The sequence below is a fragment of the Spermophilus citellus genome (genome assembly GCF_964194105.1).
Source record: "Spermophilus citellus genome assembly, chromosome: 4".
Taxonomy (NCBI): Eukaryota; Metazoa; Chordata; class Mammalia; order Rodentia; family Sciuridae; genus Spermophilus; species Spermophilus citellus.
In genome coordinates, this window is record NC_138185.1 from 217861803 (window position 1) to 217889648 (window position 27846).

The 27846-nt window shown below is 40.4% G+C and overlaps 1 protein-coding gene across 15 annotated transcripts in view; it reads right to left on the bottom strand.

Moving 5' to 3' along the window:
• The window catches only part of DICER1 (dicer 1, ribonuclease III), a 71430-nt gene that overhangs the window by 9049 nt on the left and 34535 nt on the right, over nucleotides 1-27846 (bottom strand). For 10 of the 15 annotated variants that reach the window (XM_081290909.1, XM_081290907.1, XM_081290906.1 and 7 more), the window contains 16 exons: nucleotides 21875-22007; nucleotides 20198-20440; nucleotides 17884-18038; nucleotides 15994-16126; nucleotides 15161-15236; nucleotides 14224-14363; nucleotides 12541-12720; nucleotides 12075-12288; nucleotides 11727-11880; nucleotides 10336-10518; nucleotides 9992-10097; nucleotides 9389-9564; nucleotides 7218-7998; nucleotides 4174-4329; nucleotides 3529-3657; nucleotides 297-1200 (listed from right to left, as the gene is read on the bottom strand). In XM_081290909.1, coding sequence (XP_081147035.1) covers nucleotides 297-1200; nucleotides 3529-3657; nucleotides 4174-4329; nucleotides 7218-7998; nucleotides 9389-9564; nucleotides 9992-10097; nucleotides 10336-10518; nucleotides 11727-11880; nucleotides 12075-12288; nucleotides 12541-12720; nucleotides 14224-14363; nucleotides 15161-15236; nucleotides 15994-16126; nucleotides 17884-18038; nucleotides 20198-20440; nucleotides 21875-22007 — 3863 coding nt within the window. Of the gene's footprint in view, nucleotides 1-296; nucleotides 3494-3528; nucleotides 3658-4173; nucleotides 4330-7217; nucleotides 7999-9388; nucleotides 9565-9991; nucleotides 10098-10335; nucleotides 10519-11726; nucleotides 11881-12074; nucleotides 12289-12540; nucleotides 12721-14223; nucleotides 14364-15160; nucleotides 15237-15993; nucleotides 16127-17883; nucleotides 18039-20197; nucleotides 20441-21874; nucleotides 22008-25660; nucleotides 25905-27846 lie in introns of those variants that run through there. The other 5 variants (XM_081290904.1, XM_081290902.1, XM_081290900.1 and 2 more) reach the window with 5 other exon arrangements.

A 27846-nucleotide genomic window follows, 5' to 3' on the forward strand; every position in this document is an offset into this window, starting at 1 on the left:
GTACTTGGATGAGATGGGAAAGAACAGCAAAATAGTAGGGCTCAGATTTCCCTAACACTGCAACATCTAGGAGAGCACCCAGAGTGTCACACTCCCAGCTGTCAAAGCTACAAAGCAGTTCTTACTCCCCATAAGACGACGAAAATAAAGGATTCTTTCTGTTCTCGTCTGCTTCCTCTCTGACCAAGCACATTAAGCCCAGGACTGTGCAAGCACAAGCTGTTTTTATAAGGCCCAAACAATGGGACACACACAGAGGCTCCTCTGCAGGGACAGGGCGCAGGCGGGCTCCTTACCAGTGATAGTGTTGTAGTGGTAGGAGGCATGCGTGAAGGCCTGCAGAAGGTAAGCTTTATTCTTGAATCTGTAGTTGATTTTCTTCTCAAAATTTTCGAACCCTGATATCAGGTGATTCAGGGTTTTGTCTGCATCTGGATGGTCAAACATACACCTTGGGGGGATCTTCAGACAGCCGTATTCCAAGTCCCTCCACGCCAAGGGCCGAGGGCCGGCTGCAGCGCAGCTCCCTGAAAGGTTCTTTTGTTGGCTGCTGGAATTCTCCCGAGCAGGGCACAGGCCCTTTTCCCTACCAGTCCTCTTAATCACCGGGAGCACCTTCAGGCCGAGTGAGCAGAGGAACAGCTGAGCAGCCCGCTCGCCGCAGCTGGTCAGGTAGCAGCCCAGCAGGGCTTCCACACAGTCAGCTATGCTCTTGTCGGCAATGCACTGCTCCGTGTGCAGGTCGTAGGAAATGGACTGCTTTCCCGTGTCGACGCCACAGTTTTCTTCTGACGGATTCCAGAACCCTACCACAAAGTCATCCTCCTCAACAGCTTTGCTAGGATCCAGATAGCACATGGCATCCCAAGAGCTGTAGTCAAAGTCCTCAAAGTCTGATGAAAATGGCATGCTACCTAACGAGGACTTTTTGGGCATTTTCCACTCATATGCAGAATCAGTGGTTGAGAAAGGAGAAAGAGAAATCTTCTTTACAAAAGCTCCTGAGCCCATCAGCATGTTATCTATGAACTTGATATGCTCCTGATCATACTCCAGGAAATCGTCTTCATACTCGGCTTCCTCCTTCGGAGCCCTCCACATCAGGTCCTCCTCCTCCTCCTCCTCCTCCTCCTCCTCCTCTTCCTCCTCCTCCTCCGAGTCGTCGTCCAGTTTGCCATTAGCCAACATGCAGTCTTTTGTCTGAAACAGGGAATGGGGAGAAGGAGGGGAGTCATAGCTGCTGTTTTTAAAAGGGTTTGAAACTCAATAAAAGCAAGGGTTATGGATAATTTCAAATGACAACCACAAATACTAAAAGGCAACTTTAAAATCATGGCCATTTGTTTTCAATTAACATAAAATAAGTTATTTAATCATATAAACAAAGTAAAACATGTTCTTTGAATGTTCATTTTCTAAGTTATAAAATGACCTTTATCCAGTATAAAGCTTTAAGTTTAGACTCCTGAACATGGATATAAAGTTAAAATTAATGTCCACACTGCAAAACTTCAACTCTGGCAGGCCACACAAGTCAGGCACTCATCTGCTGATCACAGAGATATCCCACTTGGCTGACAAAGTTTTAAATCATAGTGACCTAATTTCCAAATTAATAAAATGAAATTCCAATGCAGAAAAAAGCGTTATCTTTTCAATTAAGTAAATGTGTACTACAAAAAAACAAATGAAATTATTTTTAAAACCTTATAACACTAAAAACATATGCTAGGGTTTATAATAAAGTTTTTCTCCCTACTTCTACTTGAAATCAAAGCACATTAGCTAGAATGTAGAACCGAACTGCTTTGCTTTCTAACAAATAAAAACGAATGCTGAAATAAGCTATGAATTTGAGAAATTATGTGTTTCCTCTCACTCTGAGCTGCAGTAATCAGAGTAACAGATTATAGCATAACTGACAAAAATAGAAAATTTAGACTAACATGAAACACAACAATCCAATTGCTGTCAAAAAATCTTTGCTAATTCCAATTTCTTTGGCACAAGCTTATTTGTGAATGACAACCTTAATAATAGGCTAGGCTTTTGTAATGATGTAACATTTTCACAATGCTAGAAAGATGCCAAATTTCTGTTAAGCAGTGAAAACAAAACAAAATAACAACAACAAGTCCACCAATTTCCTTTGGGGAGAAAGGCAGGAAGGCATGATTCAATTTTGATTGTAACAACTTTTCAGAGTACTCTGACAAACATTTGCAAACTGCCAAGCATTTTTTAAATAGTGCAAAGATTTTCTTTTAAACCAGGTTTGAAAGAGAAACACTTGATTTTGTTGAAAAGAAATAACAGTAAGGCAAGCCATATATCTAGAACTATATATCCTTCAGTTTTTAAATTAAAAAAAATATTTTGAAGAGTAAGAAAGGGCACCAAAGAAAACTACAGTGGTAGACCTCAAGAAACTACTTCCTGCTAAACCGCTCTATTTTCCAAGGTAATATGAGCTGTTCTTGACTATTGTTTAGTTCTTCAGACAAAATAGGCCAAAATGCAATTTAAAAAATCAAACCGGATAATTTTTTAAAAATTAAAATAAGTCCTTTTGTTTCTTTAATAAGGCATCACAATCAGCTGAAATCAGCAGAACACAAGGACACAAAGGACTAGTTTTTATCACCAACAGTGTGATCCTGGGCAAAGTCTTTTCATGCTTCTGGGCTTCAGATTCTTTATCTGAATATCGTGGGATCGACCTCACAGAAAGTTCTCCAAAAGCACTTCACACCTTGTAAGGGAAACATCAGCATGAACCCTTTTCTCTGAAAGTTCACATCACCTCTCTACCTGAGTCACCACCACTCTCTCTTCTTGGAGGCACCTGTGTGCAAAGGTGTCAGCTGACCCCATCTGCTGCAGAGCAGGAGTAAAGGGGAGGGTACGGTGGCGAGGCACAAGACCTCAACATGATGCAGGGCCAGTTCCAGTCACACAAACCAAGATGGAGGGCCAGGCTTATGATGTGCTCCAAGAACCAAAGTGCCACACCATCAGAAACCCAAGGAGAACGAGAACCTCCATCTTAAAACAATAAAAACAAAGCTGACATGCCAGTCACCTTTATGATACAATTTTTAAGAGTCAAATATATTATGAAACAGGGTTTATTTATAAAGACAACAGCTGTTATTGGAAGGTTTTTCATAGCAATGCAACATATTTTTCTAAAACTCAATCTATACATTTTCTATTGGTTTTACATATTTCTAAATTAATAACAAACATGATTTTTCTGAAGTAACCTGCATTAAAATATTCTCTTAATGCTTTTCCAAATAAGAATCATTTCTGTAATAAGTCAAACACTACATGAGTTAAAGTAGGCTCAATAAACAGGTATAAACTGAACAGTCGCAGAGCAGACTACCTGTAAATACTAAAGACATACCTACAACACATGTCCTAGGAAAGGCGTACAGAAATGCTATGCAGAAAATAGAACCTGGAAAACTGTGTGCTCGCCATCAGCCTGAGGGAAAAATGAAGTAACATGAGCCAATTTACCTTTGGTGCAGATAACCTGGGACACGAAGCTGCCTGAAGATGTGTGTGGCTGGAGAGGCCCCAGCGCTCTCCCACTGTCCACTGGGCAGCTGCGTCACAGCGCATAGGCCCCAGCCGCCCTCTGGTGGCCTTCAAGACAAGACAAGGGCAGGCAGCCGTGCTACATGGAGTCTCCTGGAGCACAACTTCAAGATCTCCAGGACAGCACAACCTTTATGTGTGATGATTTCTCCCCCACCCCAGTTCACAAGAACAGAAACAGTCCTGAGAAAACCCTGAGGTGCAAAAGCTAGATCCTACTGAAATCAATCACTCTACACACAGCCTGAAGATCATGGGTCACTGAAAGTCATTTCCTGGAATATAGCTAAGGATTTAGAATAAACTGTAATACATAATAGTAAAGTGAAACTTAACGGGCTGTGATTTTTTTTTAAGTCAAAATATAACAAAATCTCCTGCCTTTGGTAAAGGAAGATAAAAATGGAAATTATCCTCCACAGAAAAGATGGTCTACTTAAAAAGAATTAATTCAATATATTAAGTATCTATTGTAAACATTCCATGATCAGAAAACAAACAAACAAAAACAACAAAATTCACCAGCTACCAAAAATAAAATACCTCCAATTACTAAAAACTTACCATTTCATCCTTTTCCCATTTATCTGTGTTACTTTTGTCTTGATTTACCACATAACCAGGAGGAAGCCAATTCACAGGGGGATCAAATATCGACACCACCATGCGGCTGGGCAGTCCCTTCTTTTTGCCAAGGCGATAGAGATTACAGTTGCTGACCTTCAGCAGAAAAAATCATAAGACACTTACCATTAAGATCACTGGGGGAAACTACACAAGGCTTATTAATATATTCTCAGCTAAATGTTCTTTATGTTACTATAACGGGTTACCAATTTTAAGGGCTGCATAGATTTTTCTATCTATGATAGAAAAAGAGTTTTAAATTCCCAAATATTCTATAACTTTTAGTATAGTTAGTTAAATATTTCTTAATAAAAAAATACACTGTAATTTATATTATATATAACTAATGTATATATGTAAATATATGTATATAAATGTGGATTCCTTATTAATGAGCCCAAGTTCAAAGTCTTCAAAACAACCTGTTAATATAAAATACAAATTACTAATTACAACTATCAATGTAAGAAAGAATGCATGTCCAAAGGTGCTGTGCAGTACTCACAGTCTTCCCTCCTAGAGCCTACGTACAAATGTGATTTCAACTGTGATGCTCCTTTGTTTGGATGGCCTGGATGACATTTCATTCCATGGTCTGAACGTGGGGCAAAGGCGGTGCAAGGCATTCTCTCTGCACATCCTGCTGCACTTCCCTGCCCACCCTGGTCCAGGCGCCCTTCCCAGAGCCTCTGGCCTCTCCCTAACCTCTCACACCACTGCATTCATCTAGTTCTCACTGGAGACTTGGGTTTAGAACTGTCCACCCCATTTCCATTTTCTAAAAATATCACTGCAGCACTTCCTGAGCCCTTGTGCATGTCACCCCGCTACTATTTAGCCAAGTACCCAATCCTGAAAGGCACTTGGCCAGGCAGCCCTGTGGCAACTGGTCAGAGGAACAAAGCAGTCCCTGCAAGGTGACTGTGGGTGGGGGAGAAGACCTGCCTAGGACAGCTGCTGTGTGCCAAGCGCTCTCCCCACTGCCTGAGCCGGAACTGACTCCAATAAAATGTGAGTTGCCCTTTTCACACTCGACTATAAAGCCGCGCGTAAAGCGAAGGGGACTCCCAGGAAGGGAAAGCACATTCGAAGCTGACACAAGTGGGCGGCCACATGGAGAAGAGAGAAGGAACTAAAGAAGAACTCAGGGATGAATTGAAATTCGGGACAGGCAGGAGGCAAAGGGGGAGAAGCGCCGCGAGAAGCAGCAGGGCCAGCCAAGGCACAGGGCCGGGTGGTGAGCACGTGAGGTCCCTGTGGAGTAGCAGGCCACAGCCCAGCGAGGCCTGCTCTCGGGAGTCCTCTGACCTGGCCCTCATCCTGGCTCAGGGAGGGACAGTTATTTCTGTAAGAAATGAGGAGCCAAGGGCTCAGAGCTGATGCAGGGATGGAGTCCTCCCTCCTCAGATTCCCAGATCTTCTTTGGAAATCTCATCTGTCTCAGAGCTTCAACTTCCACCCCACAGAGGCTTCTGCAGAACCACAGCTGAGTCCCAAATCCCAAAGATCAGAGCATTTCCCCTTCATGTCCTACGAGGTCTCGAGGCGCAGCCCTCCCCACCTCCTACCTCTCTGACCTCCACATGGCTGCTCTCCTCAGCCTCCCCGCTGGCAGAGCTCCCATCAGGGCATGACCACCCTGTCTCAGCTCATCAGGAGGCAGCAGAGGACAGGAGGCCGTGGTGTGGCCTCCAGCCTCAGACACTCTCCCAACGGTGCTGGGCCAGCAGGGTGACCGGCACCATCCACCCACACTCCTCAGTACCTGCCTCCTGGAGCCCTGCTGAAGCAACTCCGTGTGGAGCCTTTGGAGAAGCGCTCAGTACAGTGCCTGCCATGAGAAAGTACCAGAAACAGCTGAGTGTGACAGTGACAGGCAGGGTCTCCAGACTCTGCCCTTACTTGCCACGGAATTATACTCAGGATTTAATTAGGCTTAGGTATGTTTGTGCATGTGTGTGTGTGTGAGAGGCGGGGGGGGGGGGGGGGGGGATGGAGAAAGAGATGCGCACACAAAGTGGCCTCAGCAGTGCCTGGTGGTGGCTGAGGTGCCATTTCTTCCCTCCCCAGCCTCAGCCGCTCCCTCTCCCAGAACTCCAGCCTGCCTGCCCTGCTGCTCGGCCTGCTCTGGCTCTGCTGTTTAAGCCACGCTGCGTCCCAAAGACCACTCATGTTAAGAACTACCAGTTCACTATAGTCCTGGTCCCTCGCTTCACCCCCGACTAAGGCCCTCAGCTGGCGCACCCTGCGCCTCCTCCACACCTCCCTCAGCTCTCCCATTCTTGGACTGTACCGGCTGCACCTGCCGAGCGCTGGCTCCTCTGCCGTCACTGGTGCTGGTCACACATGTGCACATGCCTCTTCTTCCAACTCATGAGTGGCCTTCCTTTGAGAGCCGAGGGTCACCAGCTCACTTTCTTTGTCACCACTTAACAGTCTGCGCGAGCCACCCTGCACCCACTCTCGTCTGAAGCACACACACTTCCCCAGGGTCATGGAGCCTCACAGCAACTCTGATGTGACTCCTTACACCAAACAGGGACTGACTGGCTCCGGGATGCCTGTGACTTTGTCCCCCACACAGCTCCCCGAAGCCTGTGTCCTACTCGAGTGTACACCCCCGTTTGTCCACACATGCCCTCCCACCCAAAGGCTTCCCACACCCGGGGTGAAGCGCCAGCCTAGGGTTCTGTGATCCATCTGTCTCCCTTGGGATCCAGGACTTAGACTTGCACCAACAGGTTTACCTGAACTGAATTTCTATGAATAAATAAAGCATACAAACATCAGCTGACCCCTGAACCCGAGTGTCGACAGCATGGAGCACTCGTGTCACCTGGCGAGAACCCACAGGCTTCACCTGGCCCTTATGGAACGAAGGAGCGCAGCGCTTGGCGGACTGTCCCAAGGTCACACCACCCTGCAAACTACCAGCAGGCCCCTGTAGAGCCTGCCGCTCAACCCAGAGAACCACAGCTTACCTTTTTGCTTCTCATGTACGAAAGGCGGCCCTCGTGAGCATCAGGGTAAGTGCAAAACAGATACGTGGTGATGGCGTGCTTTAGAAAGGAGTCGCCAAGCATTTCAAGCCGCTCCAGGTTAAACCCATCACTGGCATTTGACAAAGTCAGAGCCTGAAGAATGAGTCCAGGATTGGGGCCAAGAGTCCTCGAGGAGTACCCAACAGAAGGGCTCTGCTCAGCACCCCTCCTGTCCATAAGCGCTCGAATGGTGTCTGTCGTACCGGGCATCGCAGCCATCACGGGATTTCCATCTGAGGTAGATTTGTTAGCATTTCCATCAAGGTATTTATTACTCAGTAGAGTACATTCATCGCTGGGCTTGGGCTGGTTCTCGTAATTGTATAAATTCTGAATGGGATATGAGGTAGTTGGTTGTACAGGTATTTCCTGCTTGTAGTAATTCAGCTGATTTCCTTGGCAAAAGTCTCTGTTAGCTAAGTCGTAACTGCCATTGGCAAGGTTTTTATTGTAAGAAAGACCATTAACTGCTGTCAGATCTGTTGAAACCTCAATCTGAAGCTTACTCGGCGACTCACTGAGTAATGCTCTCCAGTTCACAGACATTCGGTCGTGGTTTTCTAAGGAGGTTCTATTAGCACCTGGATGTGCAGCATTTTCAGGGACTACAACTGTGCTGTGCTTACAGTAATTATCATTTTCAGCCGTAGAGGAGTTAGAAACTGAGATGAAAGCTTTGCTGTCAATAGATTTTTTCCACCCAAAGTCTAAATTAGGGTATCTGCAAAGACATTTTCATAACTTCTTCAGATCCCTCAAAAGGGCTAGCTAAGAATGCAGCAATTTCAATTTAAAAAAACTAATAGTAAAGAACAAAATAAAGACACTTCCTCTACTTTTAGAGAGAAACAAGTTTGCAAGCTAGAAATCAACATCACTTGACACTCCACACAAAGTCAGTTATAAAGTGGGATTGGTTTCACTCGGTTGCCCTCCGCCCTGCCCTCCACCCAGCCCGAGCACAGTGCGATGACGGAGGCACATGGCACAGCCTAAAGCTGGCTGTTAGGACTTGGAACCCAGGTCCTCTGGTTAACTAGGTGAGCGGCTTATACAACTCTGTGGCTCAGTTCCTGCAACTGGAAATGCAGCTCATGATTCCTGCCTCACAGGATGGCCCTTGGATTTAATGAGCTAATATAGGCTGCCTCATTTAAACATGTATTTAACGCTGTAGCAGGTACTCAATCAACAGAGCTGCGATTGTCAATGTTATATTTTTTAAAGATATATTTTTAGGGCTGGGGTTGTGGCTCAGCAGTAGAGCACTCTCCTAGCACATGTGAGGTCCTAGGTTTGATCCTCAGCACAACCTAAAAATATATAAATAAAGGTATTATGGCCAACTATAGCTAAAAAAATCAATATTTTAAAAATATATCTATTTTTAGCTGTAGATGGGCACAATACCTTTTTTTAAAAAAATATTTATTTATTTATTTTTAGGTGGTGCTGAGGATCAGACCCAGTGATAGGCAAGTGTTCTACCACTGAGCTTCAACTTCAGCCCCATTAATGTTGTATTTTTAAAGTTCTTTCAATCCCTAGAATTGGACTATTGGATAACCAAAATTAATTTGAGAGGTTAAACCAAAAATTTCCTTAGGGTGCAGAGACTTTACTAATGGGGGAAAAAAAATAATGAACATGAAGAATACACTGAGGTAGACCTTTGTGTGTGTGTGTGTGTGTGTGTGTGTGTGTGTGGATTGAACCCAGGGCCTTGTACATGTGAGGCAAGCACTCTACCAAGGGAGCTATATCCCCAGCCCAGGGTAACTCTTTTTAATATACAGAGTTTTCTTCCAAAGAGGAAGCTGTCCTAAAGACCTGTTTTCACTCACTTCCATGTCAGCACTGAGGGACGAGTAAGCACCTCTGCTTCCGGGCTCCCCTCCCTCTGTAACTTGGTAAGAACAGAGGGCTTGATAACCTAACATGCCAATTTTCACTTGCAAGTCCAACAAGACATTTTTTAAATGTGTTAGACATCCATGTTTTGCCTTTACTTTTAAAAGAAATATTTTATATAAAATTAAATTTAAATTAATTCCATTCTCACAAATAGGACTTCACAACCCATTTTTTCCTGGCCAACAGTACAGGCATACCTAAAATCCGCAGGAAGTGATCGGACTCCCACGCCAGCATCACTGGCTGTCTGGGCTCTTAGCTCCTCTGCAGTCAAAAGGCAGTGAAGGCGATAAAGTATACTGGGGAGACAGACTGCTTTTCTCCACAGTGATGCTGGAATTGGATGTATAGCACAGAGTTCTGGAACCAGTATCTTTGGAGTAAGGAAAAAAGGTGAATAGATAAATAAAAAGCACACACATGCGCACTGGCACATACACAAAATGTTTTTAAAGTAAATTAAAAGACCAATTTCACTAATGGATGAAGATGAAAATTATAAATGCTAATAAGATCTAATTTCACATATATTTTTAAAATAATTCTTTAAGTCTAAATGGAATTTGACCTAAAATTCATGAGGATGATTTGATCCAGCATGGACTGATGACAAAAGCAGAATGCTTAATCCTTACTGAAGAAGATATTCAAGTAAAATTCAATATGTAATACTGATTAGAACAAAACAAAATCTAAGGTAGAGTGACTTCCCCCAAATTTGCAAATCACTCAGTGAACCTGATGATGTAAAACTGAAACTTATCTTCAAACACAGTGACTACACCAGCAACAACCAGTACCTGTTTATTCTGCAGACTCTCCCACTTGGCTTTTCTCTTCTCAGCACTGCTGAGAGGAAGAGCTTTCCCCTTCTGATTCAAATGTCGAGGTGTCAGAAGATTAAGTCTATAAAAATTTCAAAACAATTTTGTCAAACAAAAGTAAGTATGCTTTCACAGTGGTTTTCCAACTTCAGTGTACTCACTTAACCACAGACTCCTAAACTCCTAAACTCCTGGGTGCAGAGGGGTCCTGATTTCAGAGTCTATGGGTAGGTCAGGGGCACAGGGAACCTCTGCATGTGAACCCGACCTCCAAAATGAAACCCTCCAGTGCGATCTGACGTCACTTATGGAGCCCTCACCTGGAAGATGTGTGGTCCACATCCAGCAGTGGCTGGTTGAGATTGGTCAGGTCAAGGTTATACTTCGTTTTATAATATTCTGCAAAAGTTTCATACTCAGGGGAAGGAAATTTACTGAGTGGGGTAAGATCAGTGTACACATCAGCTACGTAAAATCGATGAGGCTGATCAAAATTGCGGTATCTAAAAAGAAAAACAATTACTTTTCTGTTTAAATTAACTTTTGTCAAGACACAACTGTTTTAATTAGAAACACAAATTATGATTAAGAATTCAAAAGGTTAAAAAGAAATGAAAACATCAATTCCAAAGGATGTATTTCAACTGAACAGGAAACAATATATTTTTTTAGATGTTGATGGATCTTTATTTTATTCATTTATTTATATATGGTGCTGAGAATCGAACCCAGTGCCTCACACATGCTAGGCAAGCACTCTACCACTGAGCCACAACCCCAGCCCCTAAAAAATCTATTTTTATCAATTAAAAACTGACTCTCTGCTCTCTCCTATTTTGTTATTTTTGTTCTTAATATCTACACTTTGATAATACATGAATGATACATAGTATCTTTGAGAATCTATTTCATCAATATAATCAAAAGAGAAAGCTTACAAAAACTTACAACTAAGTGAATATTGGTTTCTTGTTTGTTTGTGGTACTGGGGAATGAGCCCTAATTTTTACTTTTCATTTTGAGACAGGGTCCCACTAAGTTGCTGAGGCTGGCCTAGAACTTGCAATCCTCCTGCATCAGCCTCCTGAGTTACTGGGATTATAGGGTGTGTACTCACATGCTCAGGTTAATGAATACTTTGAATATCACTAATGCTAACTGTGAGATATTTTCCACATAAAATGAGTTACTATTTTACCTATGACAGTGATAGACTGGTGATAACTGTCATTTAAAACATGGCTTTCAAGGCACACAACGCCCCCCGCCCAAAAAAAAAAAAAAATCAAACAAAGATTAAATTATACAAGTACTCTAATTTTTGAAAAGTTCCTACATTTAATTTTATTGTCCCAAAAGTTCATCCTTAAATTTTCACAAAATAAGAAAAAAGTATTCTGACTTCTTATCTTCATGAGCTTACATAACATTTATATAACTTATATAAATTTTAAGAAGCAAAACTATTATATGTGATCAAATTATATAAGACTTTAGGAAATTAAAAGGATAGAGGCTTCAGGAAGAAAGACAATCAACATTATTTAGATGTTCTGACCCTCGTAAGTAAAATCTCTTTACTAACAATGCTTAGGTTTCTGTAAAGCAAGTAGCCCAGAGAAAATAGCCCCTTCTACCATAAAGGGTCATTCAGCCCCACTGCCGAGTTCACGAAGCACCACACTGCTTTCCCTCCCGCTTATGCACCTACCTTGGAATGATAACTGCATCTTGATAATCTTCTAATTTAAAAACAAAGGGAGTTTCTTTTGAATACTTTGTGCTGGGAATGCCTATGCGCGCTTCAGATTTCTCAATATCTTCCATGAATTTAAAATCAATGTCCAAAGTGCTGGAGTCATTAACTTAGGAAAGAAAATAGACTCTTTAGCTTATTAAAATATAACACAGATAAGATTCTTTCTGACTTGAGCTGTGTACTAACATGTACCTAATGTAGAGTCATCAAAGTGAGAGATTGCTATAGTATATCTGATTAACTAATTATCAGCAAAACATTTCTTTCTGTGGCTACACTTCAAGCCTGGGCCCTGCTTACCAACGTTAAGAGGTAGAACACAGTATGCTGAATCAGCGTCTGTAGGTTTAAATTCTAGTGCAGGTTTTTCAAGCCGAAGAATATGTGAAAATATATACTGGTGAAGCCTTGTAATCAACTCGAGCATCTGCAGAGACAACGTGAATCCAGACTTCTTCAACTCAATGGATATGGTGACCTCTCCAGAGCGTGTGTACACAGGAAAGTGTGGAATCTTAGCAAAAAGAAAACAAAAGCACCCTTCAAAGTCAATAAGTCTTTATCCCAATATAGTTAACTTGAGAAGAAAATGATGCCTTCTATCAGCAGGAGAGATACCCCAGTCTTGAGAGATACCCCATTCTTTAAATGTTAAATATGCGGAGTTAACGAAGACACTTACTACTAATTTTCCTTTCCCTATTTCTTTTTTAAAAAAGCAAAATCTAAGATATTTTCAACCCGACAGTCATGATAGAAGGTCTACCTGAGGTATGGGTTTGGCTGTCAGTATCCCAAAGCATCGTGTGGTGTCTTCGGGGGGATAGAGCTTCCGCCTTCTGAAGTTAAGTTCATCAGGTAACGGAGTAGTTAAGACCATTCCTATCACATACAGGTAACAGGGCTGCTCGGGTTTGGGATAACTATCCCTTAAACACTCTGGAATCTAGAGTTGGAAACAAAAATTGAGTATCATGCACAAGTATAAATAGCCTCTATTCTAGGTGTTGGCAAGAAAATTCTTCCTAGCATACTAGGGTTGGGACGCAGTTCAGTGGTAGTGAGCTTTATGCGTGAGGCCATGGGTTCCATCCCAGTAACACAACAGGGAGCAACAGAGGGAAGGAAGGAGAAAGGGAGAAAGGAAGGAGGAATCAAGAATCACTGCAATATCACCACTAATGTACTACATTAGATCAACAGTATTTTTTTAAAAGAATCTTCAGTCATATTTTGATATACTGCATAATTCCTTAAACTCTTTTCTATGCATAAACATATATAGACATATCCACACTCCTATTTTTCAATACAAATAAAATCACACAACAGACTGTGAGCATGAGTGTGTGTCTGTGTGTAAAATCATCTGATTTATCCCCAGTTAAGACATGAGAGTATTTTTCAATGAATCACCACAATCATTTTTAATGGCTATCTCATTATGAGAGTGAGCCATAATTAAATTATCTCAATTGTTCCTAAGCTTTCACTATAAATACAGCCTACAGACTAGGGTCCTGCAGTTTCTGAGATAATGACAAATCACTGCATCTATAGTTAAAAGGTACAGAAATGCTGGACAAGGGACAGCAGAAGTCTGTTCAACAGTTCACAGGGCAGTACTGCGCTCTCAAAACACTCATCATTTGTGGGATCCGCCATACGAAACTAGTCCAACAGGAAGACTCAGCATGAAGGAAACGAGCTTTCACAAAAGTGGATAAAGCTCATGAGTTTTACAAAACCAATGTGGCTGTGAATCTTGAAAATGCTTAGTTGGATATAAATTTGTTAAAAGTGAAACTAAATAAAACCTGTAAAAGCAAAAGAACCATACATTTAGACTAAGATAAAAGTATACAGCAAAATTTTGCTTTTGTTTGAAGTTCTTAAGACATAAAAATATAAGTATTTTAAAAATAAATACTTTAGCAAGTATGGCTATACCCAGAAGTCAGACTCGGAGGTTTCAGTGTGTGAATCTGCCAGATGTCACAGACCAGGCGACAGTCCACAGAAACCACCTGTTTTGACCCCAGAGGCCCACACCTGACCTCCTGGCTGAGACCATGCTCCCACCCTGTGCACTTTTTGCCTGCCCACTGCCTCACACACACCTCTTATCTCAGTGCCAGCGGCAAGCAGGGCAAGACTCACACCATAAGGGACAACCCAATGGAGTCTCTGACTAAAATACACTCATTCTAATGAGTCCAAGAATCCTTTTGAGGAAAAAACAATAACCCAAAATGAATAAAACAAACAATATCTAAAGTGAAACAAGCTAATCTGAGAGAAATTATGAATCGGAGAAATGAGCTGATATCCACTAAGTGGGTCAAATCACAAGACTGGAAAAACAACCACGCAGAGAAATTTAGAGTTGATACAACAGGAAATCAAGTCAGAATGGCCAAATTTTTATTCAGTTCTAACCAATACTAACTGCTTTTGGGTAGCACTGCCTTCGTTTTGTGGAACCTGGTCTTCCTGGAACACTGGTTTCTTCTTCATCGTGTAAATCAAGCTCTTCCTCATATTTAACAGTTTCTTTTCCAACTGGCATCAAATGTTCATCCAGTTCACCTGAGAAAACAAAAAAGAGTTAATATAAACAACCCAGATTTTGCTAATTGGTTAGTAAATAACCTAAAACAGTACTATGCTAAGAAGTCAGTGAAAAAGCAGTGAGAACTGAAGCACTTCTACCTTGAACAAGGTCAAAGCAACCAGACATGAGACGTCAGGCAGTCCACTGTGACATCCATAGACTCAATATGAGCAGAACTGCAAATTCTAAGTCTTAAAACTAAAAACACCTAAGGCTGGGATTGTAGCTCAGTGATAGAGGCTCACCTAACATGCAAAAGGCCCGGGGTTCCAATCCCCTTCACTAGGGGAATAAAAATGAACCGGAAAATAGCACATATCGCTTCTAAACAAAAGGCCACAGAGAACAAGTCTTCCCATTTAAAAACAAAATAATTACACTCAACACAGTAAAGATGAATATGAGAGACTAGCCTCTCTCTCCCTCCCCCCCTTCTCTCTGGCGCGCGCGCGCGCGCACACACACACACACACACACACACACACCCCTACACCTCTATACACAACCCTAACCCTAACTTTTATGTCCTTAACAGGAGTCAGAAAAGGAAGCAAATAAGTAGCATTTGTTCACAGCTAGGCTGTGGAGAGCTCCTGTGACGCAGCAGGCTTTCCAGTTATATTTGCATTTATATCCATAAAAGCTCACCAAGAGCACCATATTCACAGCTCTACAAACTCCCCAGAAACCTGTCAAGTCCTGATGTACTTCTTTTTTACAATGTTTAAAACTTATTTTTATTTACATATGTTTTTCAAACATGTTTACTTACCAATTTTGTGCAGTTTTTCACAGCAAATGAGAGCTACAACTCTTTCAGCCAATCGCACACAGCTCATTGGTGGGCCCTAGAAATGACAAAAAACTTTTCCACTGCATATGCCTGAGGCCATATTATCACCAGCACATGAAACACTATGAAATCTCTGCCCCAGGATCTTTAAAGTTCAATTTACCAGAAAAAAATTCTTCATATTTAAAAACACCACTATGCTTTTAAATATCCTAATCTCCATACTTGAAATGTTCATCTTTAAAAACTCTGCCCGAGAAAAACTAAGTCCTAACTATTTTAATAAATTTCATTAAGATTTTAAAGTACCTAATTTTACTAATCTACAAAAATATACAAAAATACAGATACACTGGGATATAACACAGATTAGCAGCACTCAGCAGCTTTCTATGTACAATATAAAGCCATCATCTTGCAGTATCTGCAAATGAATGCTGGGACCAACAGATTTACAAAAGGCAGATTTCTGAGCTAACAAGATAATGAGAGTAGCTTAGCTACATGTAATGAGTTCTGTGTCGCGGTGAGTCTCGAGGTCACAACTGAATGATTCAGTCAGAAGTGTCTGCACAGTAGACCTCAGGGAACTGCAGAGGTCCCCAGTACAATTCTAAGAGCCCATACACTGTACAGTCTATTCAAAATCTGAATAACCTTAATATGTAGCTGACTGCAAAAGAGAATTGAGTCTACTTTTCAAAGAAGACTTTAAAGCCAAATGTATAACTTGTATGTTTTAGAGAAGCTAGGAAAAAAATCCACTAATGACATACTTTAAAAGACACAATCCTTTGTTTTTTTTAACTTACAACAATGGAGGCTCGAAGAGGTGAGTTGATTGGCAGGTAAAGAGTTGAATAAAATGTACCATCAGGCAACTCTCGGGTTCTACATTTGGGAGCTAGATGAGTAAACGGATCACTTGGTAATCTAGCACAGTATCTGTGAACAAAAAGAAATCATAAAGCTGAATATACAATAAAAAATAGAAAAACTTGTACTGATATTCGCAATTGAATTTTGATTTCTCATGTCCCTCTTCCTGTTCACTGGATTGGCATTTCCATGTGAAGTATGTACTTCATTGCTTCAAACTTTCAATAAGATACAACTGAGAACTTGAAATTGATGTTTGCAACTAGGGAACTACACTTTTTTTGTGTGTGGGTGAGTTACTGAGGACTAAACCCAGGAGTGCTTACCCACTGAGTCACATCATTCAGCACTTTTTTATTTTGAGATGAGGGTTAGGGGGCTCTCACTAAACTGATTAAGGCCTCAAACTTATGATCCTCCTGCATTACTTAGCCTCCTGAGTCACTGGAATTACAAGCATGTGCCACCACATCCAGCTGGGAAAAGTTTTAATCTTACTTTAATTTAAACTGAACCTTGAATTTAAATAGCCATATGTGTCTAGTGTGACCATTTTGCACAGCACACAAAGCTTTCTTCTGAATCTGTGAATAGGAAATATTGCCAGTGTTTGCTCCTTAGTAATCTTACATTTGCCAGCAACTATTAGGATGTAAGGAAGACATCAAAAAAAGGACACAGATAGCCTGACATAAGAAGAGCATCAATACAAGAAGAGTGACAGAGCAGCTCAGGAAGCCAGGCCCAATTAAGGAGGGTGCTGGAATGACACCAGCCCTGAGAAGGTACAAAGTGGGCGGTCAGGGCACACCACAGAGTGGGGAGACTGGCTCCAGGCAGGCTGACAGAGCACATAGATGTTTATGTTTGAGGACCACAAAACCAGACTCCTCACCATCAGAGAAGGGAGGTACAAAGACAAGAAGAAATCTAGAACAAATCTTTAGTGTCACATGAAAGTAGACGTACCAAAAGATAGGTGATCAGAAACAGAAGTAAATGGAGGCGTCAACATGTATTTGAACACAAACAGATATGAACATGTACATAATGTAGACAGGCAAAACAGCCCTGTCCACTAAAAAGTCTGGCAACATTAACACCCTAGTGTCAATGAACACACCTATGGTCCAGATCTTGATTTCTACACAGAACTCATTCTCTACTAAAAGAAGCCAGGGCCCATGGAAACCAGCCACAGGATCAGGGTTGGGGCAGGAATCTATTCCACTTGAGACTAGAACATCTTGTGCCAGAAAAGAAGGAAGCATTCAAGAACAATGGTGACATGTTTAAAGACAGAGAAGCTAGCTTGAAGGGTTCCCATTGGCCAAATTGGAATTTTTGACATCAAAATTTATTTTACCTCTGAATAAAATTTGTCCTGATATATATCTAGGTATGTATCTGTCTTTCTTAATTCTTAGACATGATATCAGCTCAGGACAAAGTAAATTAGAATATATTCAAAAATATAAATTTATTAATAATTTTGCTTAATCACTAATGAAGTCAACATTAGCCAACATTTATAGGACAAAACAACAAATCTCAAGATTTAGAAAAAATCATCACATCTAATAAAATTATCTAATTAAAAGAAGCATGTTACCATGTCAACCTTATCAATGACTATTGCTTATTTATTACAATCCTGCTTTTGCATGAAAAAAACAACTTTTCTGACATCAAAATACTATAACTCATAATTAAAGACTGATGATTTCAAAATGTAAAAAAATAAATAAAAATCATACTTAACAGGCTGAGACTTAAGTCTTGCAATACTCACACGTTTTCACACAAATGACCTGACTCCATACCTATTGATGTGTCCAATGGCTGTGTTGATTGTTACCCGGGGACCACCATCATCAGGCCTCAACACATACGGCGGGAAAATGTCGTCATCATCCACAACAGGATCAACATCAGCCTCACCAGTATCAACAGACTTGGAACATTTGTTTCTCAAAATCTGACATTCAAAAACAGAACTGAGATAAGAACAAATGTCTTTTCTGACGTATGCGAGTTGTTTTCCTCAATACCCACAAAGCTCTGTTAAGGGGACATATCCATCTCTCCTAAACATATTTCAAAACTCTTTAAGTCATCTGCTAAAGAGAACTCTTGTGCAGAATCCATCCCAGCTCTAATCATATGGAGACACATGCCACACAGTATCAGGTCTCACGCACACATGACCACCAGTGTTGCACAAATGCATATGCATTCCTCACCTCCCTCCACAACTTACGAACAGTAACTACCTTGTACCCTCCCCACAACCTTCCCCAATGATCCCTATGAACATTTTCATTGGTATTTTTTTTTTCTTCCGGCTCCTTAATCTAAGGTAACTCTATTCTCTCTAGTGCCCCCAGCCTTATTGTGAATTAGCACCCGCATATTAGAGAAAACATTCAGCCTTTAGTTTTTGGGGACTGGCTTATTTCATTTAGCATGATATTCTCCAACTCCATTTATTTACTGGCAAATGCCATAATTTCATTCTTCTTCAAAGCGGAGTAATATTCCATTGGATGGATACACACACACACACACACACACACACACCCACACACACACCCATACACACACATTTTCTCTATCCATTCATCTATTGAAGGACACCTAGGTTGGTTCCATGGGTTAGCTATTGTGAATTGAGCTGCTATAAACATTGACATGGCTGCATTTTAAGTCCTTTGGGTGTAAAGTGAGGAGTGGGATAGCTGGATCAAATGGTGGTTCCATTCCAAGTTTTCTAAAGAATCTCCATACTGCTTTCCATAGTGGTTGTACCAATCTGCAGTCCCACCAGCAGTGTATGAGTATACCATTTTCCCCACATCTTTGCCAACATTTATCATTGTCTGTATTCTTGATGACTGCCATTCTGACAGGAGTGAGATGAAATCTTAGTATAGTTTTGATTTGCATTTCTCTAATTGCTAGAGATGTTGAACACTTTTTCATATATTTGTTGATCAATTGTATTTCATCTTCTGTGAAGTGTCTGTTCAGTTCCTTAGCTCATTTACTGACTGGGTTATTTGGTTTTTTGGTGTTAAGTTTTTTGAGTTCTTTATCTATCCCAGAGATTAATGCTTTATCAGCGGTGCATATGGTAAAGATTTTCTCCCAATCTGTAAGCTCTCTCCTCACGTTATTGTTTGTTTCCTTTGCTGAAAAAAAGCTTTTTAATTTGAATGCATCCCATTTATTGATTCTTGATTTTACTTTTTGCACTTCTGAAGTCTTGTTAGGAAGTCAGATCCTAGGCTGACATGGTGAAGATCTGGGCCTACTTTTTTTTCTATTAGGCACAAGGTCTCTGTTCTAGTGCCTAAGTCTTTGACCCACTTTGAGTTGATTTTAGTGCAGGGTGAGAGATAGAGGTTTAATTTCATTTTGCTACATATGGGTTTCCAGTTTTGCCAGCACCATTTGTTGAATAGGCTATCTTTTCTCCAGTGCATGTTTTTGGCACCTTTGTCTAGTATGACATAACCGTATTTATGTAGGTTTGTCTCTGTGTGCTCTATTCTGTATCACTGGTCTACAAGTCTATTTTGGTGCCAATACCATGATGTTTTTGTTACTATAGCTCTGTAGTAGAGCTTAAGGTCTGGTATTGTGATGCCTCCTGATTCACTTTTTTTGCTAAGGAGATTGCTTTAGCTATTTTGGGTCTCTTATTTTTCCAAATAAATTTTACGACTGCCTTTTCTATTTCTATGAAGAACGTCATTGGGATTTTTTTTTTTTAAACTTCTTTTTTTTTTATATATATATATTTATTTATTAGTTCTCGGCGGACACATCTTTGTTGGTATGTGGTGCTGAGGATCGAACCCGGGCCTCACGCATGCCAGGCGAGCGCGCTACCGCTTGAGCCACATCCCCAGCCCCGTCATTGGGATTTTAATAGGAATTGCATTAAATCTGTATAATACTTTTCACTGGTATTTTATTGTGAACTTCCAAACACATCACAAAATACTAATGGGTCTTTGTAATAGATATTCTAAAATTTCTTGTAATATGTGCATTGCAACCCCTTGATCACACTATTCTCTGTGGATAAGTCATTTTTATCTAGAAGACACCACATTAACTTTTTGACCTTACCTTTTCAATTGCTTTGTAGGTTTTCAGGTCTTCTTCAAAACTTTTTCTTTTGTCTGTATCTGCTAACATAATGTAATTAGAGATCGGTGCCCTTGCTCTTCCTTTAGATTGAACATAGGATCGATACTCTGTGGGCAAATCAAAACGAACCACCAAGTTGCATTTTGGAATATCAACACCCTCTTCTACAATACTCGTTGCAATAAGCAGGTTTGTCTCATGTGCTCGAAATTTCCTAAGTACCTGAAAAAAATCCACCAAGAAAAGCAATTCTAAGAAATTTTCTCAAGAAAACAATATAATAACAATAATTAATAATGTCCGTGTCTGACATACACGCTGGGCAGCCTAAGTAAGATAAGAGCATCACAGAAAACCATATGCATGGCTACATGGACACAGAAACTTTAATGACAGGAGTTTTCAACTGAAAATGACTGGAAAATCAAAATGCCTTTCTACTTTTGAGAAGTACCCATGTCACAAATCATAGCAAGCAAGTCTTCAAGTTGAAAGGGCTGTCTTCTTTATTGACAAGTAGGTCTAACGAACTAAGTGACCAAATGAAACCACTTCTAGAGTCCTCTAGCTATTCTGATTCTGCATGCTGACACTTCATGTCTGTGAGACCACTGCTAACATCCCACTGTGTGACAAATGAAACAGGGGCACTACCTCCAATATCAAAACTGCATCACTGAAATCGCTAATCCACTTAAAATTAAAAGTTACAAGCAGAGCATTGCTTACCTTCTAGCGCGTTTCAAAATTTCCCATTTAAAAAGTCAGAATTGATAAAAATAAAATGAAAGCTTTCTCATGTGAGATTTAAAATCTTATCACTCCCCAGTCTAGGGTAAGTGAAATAACAACGTAGTTGGTTTTGAGACAGTCACATCTATTTGTCTCGTTCTGGACTCCCTGAGCCCTGAATACTATCAAAAAGCTGTGATAAAATACCTTTAACAACAGTTAGTCTGCTAAGTTTAACTTAAATAAGAACTTTAAATACAAGGTTTTTCTTATAAGCCTGAATATTGTATTAACTTTCAGAATCTTTAAAAAGCTGTCTTCTATATTCAACCTTTAAAACACAAATTTTAAACTAAAATCTACAAAATATAGTATTATTTTTCAAAGTATTCAACCAAGACAGGACTCCAAATGGAAAAAAAAGGGGGGGGGGGGCTGGGGTTGTAATTCAAAGGTAGAGAGGTTGCCTAGCGTGCATGAGGCAGTGGGTTCGATCCTCAGCACCACATAGAAATATAAAAAAAAATTGTGTCCACCTACAACTAAAAAATAAATATTTAAAAAAAGAAAACATTTTCTAGGAAAAGATTTCAGGTGCTGCTTCCTAGCTATACGGAGCCAAGGGGAGTTAGGGTTATCCAGGCTTTATTCTTTCTGTGAGATGCAGCTGTGACATCAATCCAATAAAGGAAAATGAACTGGTTGACAACAATGAAGAGATTAAATTGAATTACCAGATGGCTATTCTATATACCACCATAGAGCACCTCACAGGGGACAGCTGTTCTATAAATAAACAAGTGTCCTCTATTACAGAGAAAAAGAAATTGCTGGAGAACTCTGAAGAAAGGAGTTGCTACAGCAAAGTTTGTCTGTATTATGTTCTGAAAATTGCTATCGTACGGCTATTTTGATTTAAGTTACCTCTTCCTGTTTTCTGAACTCTGCTTCCATCTGTTTGTTTCGAGGCTGATTCTTTCCAATGCCATGTCCAGTTATAAAGTTGCTGCTGATATAAGCCAGCTCTGGATCCTGTTTGCCAGCTTCCTTTATCAATCTAAGAAAATTATACACATTTGGAAGTTAAACACTGCTGAGGGAAAAACATTCAAGCTTTTGTTTTTAAGGTCTCCTTTAAACTAGAAATACATGTTCAGTATTTTTTGCCAACATACCAGACAATAGTATTGTTTTTTTTTTTTTCTTTCTACCTTGCTTCAACAGAAATCACTGCCACACACGTCTGTGGACCAAGTACTTACAATGCCGTGCCTGAGGCTGATTCCCGCTGACAAATGAAACAGGGGCACTACCTCCAAGTTTTGATTGGTGAGGATGACAGAACAGGAACTTGGTCCAGAGTAGGCCCAGAGCAGTTAGAGAGAGACACAGCTCCTTGCACATTTTGGTTTCAGAACTAGACTTCTGAGGAAAGACACACTTGCTACATGACGGGCTTTGGCAGTCGCCATGCTCCTTCCTCTGTGACAGTGCTCACACAGAACAAGGACTGCCAAGCCTGACACCAAGCAGAGGGACTCAGACCCCTTTCCATGTGGCAAAAGAATTCTAGCCACATGTGGAAAACGACAGTTGCTTCTTTTCATCTTCCCCAACACTCTACATCTCCAGGAGCAGAACTCTTGGGACAGAAATGCCTGGCCATCTCAATCCCAACACCTTCTGATCCCCAGACAGCTGACCAGCATCCGCACAGCAGAGGAATGGCCTTTAGTACAGCAATGCCATGGAGTTCCCACCCTACTCTCTTGAAAGAGACCCCTGAGCTGTGATCCCCTTCCTGCCTGGCCCTCTGTATTAACCTGGAATGCCAATAACCTAGAGCTGGCCTTCTGGCTAAGACATGGAAAGAGCTACAGGACAGGATCATATTACATGGGCACCAAAGGTTAACAGTTAGTGCTGCCATTACAGCTATTTTGGAAATACCCACATTCAGAAACTCAGCACACAAGATAAATGGTTCCACACCTGAGGTAAGTGATTCCATATGGATCCTCTGAAGTCATACATAGTATAAATTCCTAATAGAAAATTGCATTTTTAAGTCAGATCTTTTTTGTTTTGTTTTGAAATATGTGAAAGAGGTTAATATCAAAGAGTGGGAAGAACTGAGTGGCCATCCAGAGGACCTCTACCCCCAACCAGCAGAACACTGTATGTCCAGGTGGCTCAAGCGTCTGCTCCACAGTCCAAGGACTTAAAATGTCCAGAACCTGAGACTTCTTTATTATATTCCAAGGTCCTTCATTTAATTATTTTATTATAACTATGATGCCAGTAACAGAGAACAGAATTACATGCAAACAAATAGCATTCCCAAAAGTCTAAAATCTGAAATAATCATCTTAGAAATAACATGTAGATCCAAATTTAACTTTATATAAATAAGCATCATTTTGAACATGGTAGGGGTTTTAAAAATGCATTTAAAGTTACTCTAAATTAGGCAAAGATTATACCTGGCCAAATTTCTCAATCGGGTACACTTCAATTATCTGAAAAATAGAAACACTAACATAATGAATTTCCCCTTAATGACACCCACGTCAATACTGCAGAGAACAGAAAAGACAACACCCACATTAATAAAAACAACTTGGAAGCAATAATTAAATGTCACTCACCTATGCTGTAACATTAAGAAAAGAAAATGATTTCTCTACTGGATGATTTTAAGGGATGGCCAACCATGTCCCAAGATAAAGCCACAGGCTACAAGGGAAACAAGTGTCCACAGTCCTCAGGGAGTTTTTATAAAGACTAACAAACTACCTAGAGACTTCATGGTGCTGGGCATAGTGGTGCACACCTTTAAGCCCTGCAATTGGGAGGCTGAGAAAGGATGACTGCAAGTTCCAGGCCAGCCCAGGCAACTTAGCAGGACCCTGTCTCAAAACAAAAAATAAAGGGTTGGGGATAGGGCTTAGAGGTAGAGCACCCCTGGGTTAATCCCTAGTACCAAAAAAAAAAAAAAAAAAAAAAAAAAGAGTCAGTTGATTTTCTTGTTATCCTGGACTGGGTCAGAGAAAATAGTGTTTTGATTTTTCAACTGAGTTTATATGAATTGTTCCACAAACATGCTGCTTGATAAACTATACTGTCCTCTGGTGCTCAGTGCTTCTCACACTATAAAGAGTGGAGAATCAGGTTTTCAAAAATTCTCCAATCCAGAGACTAATATTTTTGAAAAGTTCTGTAAAAATGCACTAATTAAGAAAATAAAATTGCCAGGTGTGGTAGCACATGCCTGCAATCCCACCATCTCAGGAGGCTGAGGCAGGAGGATCACAAGTTCAAAGCCAGCCTCAGCAACTTAGTGAGGCCCTGTCTCTAAATAAAATATAAAAAAGGGCTGGGGATGTGGCTCAGCGGTTAAGCACCTCTGCTTAAAAAAACATTAAAATTAAAACGCCTATTTTATTATATTTAGTAGACATAAAATTACCATCACACTGCTTTTTTTGTTTTCCATGTTTATTCTTGACTTCTTGATGCAACTCCAGGTAGAGGGAAGACCGTGCTGTATTCACATACAACACCTTCCCCCATTAGACTGGAGTCAGTATGAACCCAAGCAGAGAATATGTAAACAAAAACTAGTAGATTACTTTTAAAATGTTATTTGACTAAACATGCAGCACAGACATATAAAAGAAAAACTTTTTTCAAAAATACCTGAAATTTCTACCATGTACTTGAAGTACATCATAAATAAAACCACTAGGAGAATCCTTTACTACTTATATTTTCTTGTTAGTGTGAGAAAACCAAATACATTTCTCTATGATCTTATGAAAAACAAAAAACAAACCCATACAAAAAACCTATCCCTCTCATTGACAGCCACAGAACATCATACTGATGCTACATTCCCTAAATGTGTCCATAAAAAACTTAAGAACTAATATCACTATGTGACAGGGATATAACAGCTTTTTTATATACACTGTCTTTTATTAACAAACCAATAAAAAAGGTAAGTATTAATACTATAAAAGATAAAAAAAAATTCATAAAATATACCTCTGAAAGGCAGGCAGAAGTAAAAGGGTCACAGTCCTTTTGGCAAAATGGGCAGGAAAAACAAGAACTTTGCATTTTTATATTTAACAAACACACCCACATATGAAGTAACCCATAAACCCCTAGTAAGGTAAAAAGGGTAATGAAGCATCTTATTACCAAACAAGGAAACACCCAAAAACACAAAAGGATAAATGCATGTTAAAGAGACACAGGAGCTCAATGAACTCCCGATGGCTAAAGCTGCACTAGTGTGTGCAGCAAAACCAGTAACCGTATGAATTAGAACCTGAAGTCTAAGATAAACATGGGTCCACGCTGATAAAAAATACATGTTCTATGAAACACTTGGAGGTACTCCTGGAGACTGGCCACGCTTGTGAAAAACAAGGGAAGACAGGGAAACTGCAAACAGACCAGAGGACAATGGGGAGATGCGACAATAATGCATATGACATTATTAAAAGAGACTAAAAAGAGAATGGGAATAGAAAAAAGCCTAATGTTTAACATGACCAAGGCGCCATGTTAGTTTTCTGTTATAACAAATGGTGACATGTTGACAACGGGAGAAGCTAAGTCTGGGGATGAACATGAGAACACTGTGTAACGTCTTTCCAACTTTTCCACAGATCTAAAACTATTCCAAAACAAAATAAAAAAAAAAAATTAGGAAAAAAGTGTGGAGGGGTAGAGACAGGATGTGAATTACTTGGGTTTGTTCAATGCCGATATCTCATAATACTAGTAAATCACAGGATGAAAAAAACAATACTTGGTGACCAATCGGGAACCATTTTCTACCACTTGATATCTGTTAATTTTGGCAGGATCACAAACTGAGTCTTGGTTTCTTCATCTATAAAATGTTTAAGAACACCTATCTACCTTCCTTCCTCATGGTGTGCTGTAAAAAAAAAAAAAAAATTAAGCATACTTAAAAGTAACCTATAGAACCCTATATATGCTAAAAGGAAAGCCATAAACACGGGGTGAGCACATACCTCCACTACACCCAAAGCAGCTGAGAACGAGCTTTCCCATCAGAAGAACAGAAAACTAGATGGGCACAGAAAGAGCTTACACTCCCATGAAACCAGCCACCGAAAGAGGGTTTTCCTCCCATTAAACTGATGGAAGGAAAGAATCTGGATTTCAGGAAGTTTTTCTAAGCTTATTAAAAAGCTTACTGAAACAAGACTTCTATTGTACATTTAATTAGATGCCCATAAAGTCAACCCTCAGACTGCTCTTGATTCATCCTATAACACTAAATTCCAGCTGCATTTTATGGAAGCTGATCACAATTAATCTGATCCTTAAAGTCAATAGGAAGTAACTGACTGATTCTGGATAAACCTTTCCAGGCTAATATTCCTGCAATGAAAACTGACACAGCTCTACATGAAAACAACATGCAGATCGAGCCCCCACCCCCCACCACACAAGGCAGTTGAACTCACATCATTCTTCTTTCCAAGCCCCAGAAAATGACCCTAGAAATGCCTTTTTCCCATTCTAAGAAATAATCCCTAGTCAGTCCTGTGCAGGTTTCCTGGCCATCTTCCCACTGGGAAGCACTGGTTTCCAGTGTTGTGAGGCCCAGGGGCATGATGATTGTACAAAGAAATGGAAACTAGGAGTTGGGATATTAGGATTCTAGAATTGTCCTGCCACTAACTAGCAATTTAATGAAGAGCAAATCACTTTTCCTCCTGGGGCACTTTCTCTTTTTTATAAAAATAAGTGGGCTGGATTAGATAGTCAACGAGGTCCCTTTCCAACCTTAAACTTCTGATTTAAAGGTAATTCAGTACCTAAAGTTATTTTATTTCATATTCATCAGAAAGTTCAGGCTCAATTGACTACAAAAATTACCAGACTGAAAACTGCCAGATGACTACCCTCGAGTCCAATTTCTCGTTACTCAAAAAAATTTAAAACCCCCAAACATTCAGAAGCAGTTAAAAAAAAAAAAATCCCAAATTACCTCAGGAAACAAAGCTTAATTTTTCCTCAGAGATCACCACCTGCAGAAAAGGCTCTTAAGAGATCAACTGTAGCCAATTAATAGATTGCATAGAAAAGCTGATTGTCTTAAGTACAAAATATGGACCATTTTTTGGCTGAAAATAATAGACTATCCATCCACAAACTAAAAGGGCTACATGTTAGGTGACCATTTAGCACAAATTTAAGTATAGTTCTTTGGCTGGTCTATACTCAGGAAAAACTAGCCTTTATTGAAGAAGGGGAAGGAGTTGGAATCCATAACCTAAAATGCAGGTTCACTGTTTCCTTTGCTAATATTCTCAGAATCCTTCCAAACATTATTCTCTTCTAACTCAGAAGATTTTAACCCATAGTTGACAATCCAATTCATACTACAAATCTAGTTCTCAGCTTTTCCACTGCCTCGTTGAAAGCACAACTCATAACTATTTAGCACACTGAATAAACAGTCTTGCCTCAGCTCCCATACCACAGCAGTCAACCCAGAAAATTCCTGTGACCTCAAAAAGGGTTGGGACTTTCCCCTCTCAAGCAAGCAATTCTGCAGCAGCAGACACCAGGGGGATACTCTCTAATTTAATTCTGACACTATCTACCTGGGTATGGTCAGATCCTATAGGTTGTAAGGCAAAGCCCCTAAGCTTACTCCAGAACTTCAGATGCCAACCAAAGCCCCTGGTGGTTTTACCCCAGATGGCTTCTAGTGCTAGAGTGATCCAGAGAAGTCAGGAAGGCTCCGGTTTACCAGTTTAGTACAAAGAACTCTGACAGGAGAGGAGATGCCCTGGAGGAAGCCTATGGTAGGAGGCAGACCTCCATCCCTCTCCAGGCTTGCT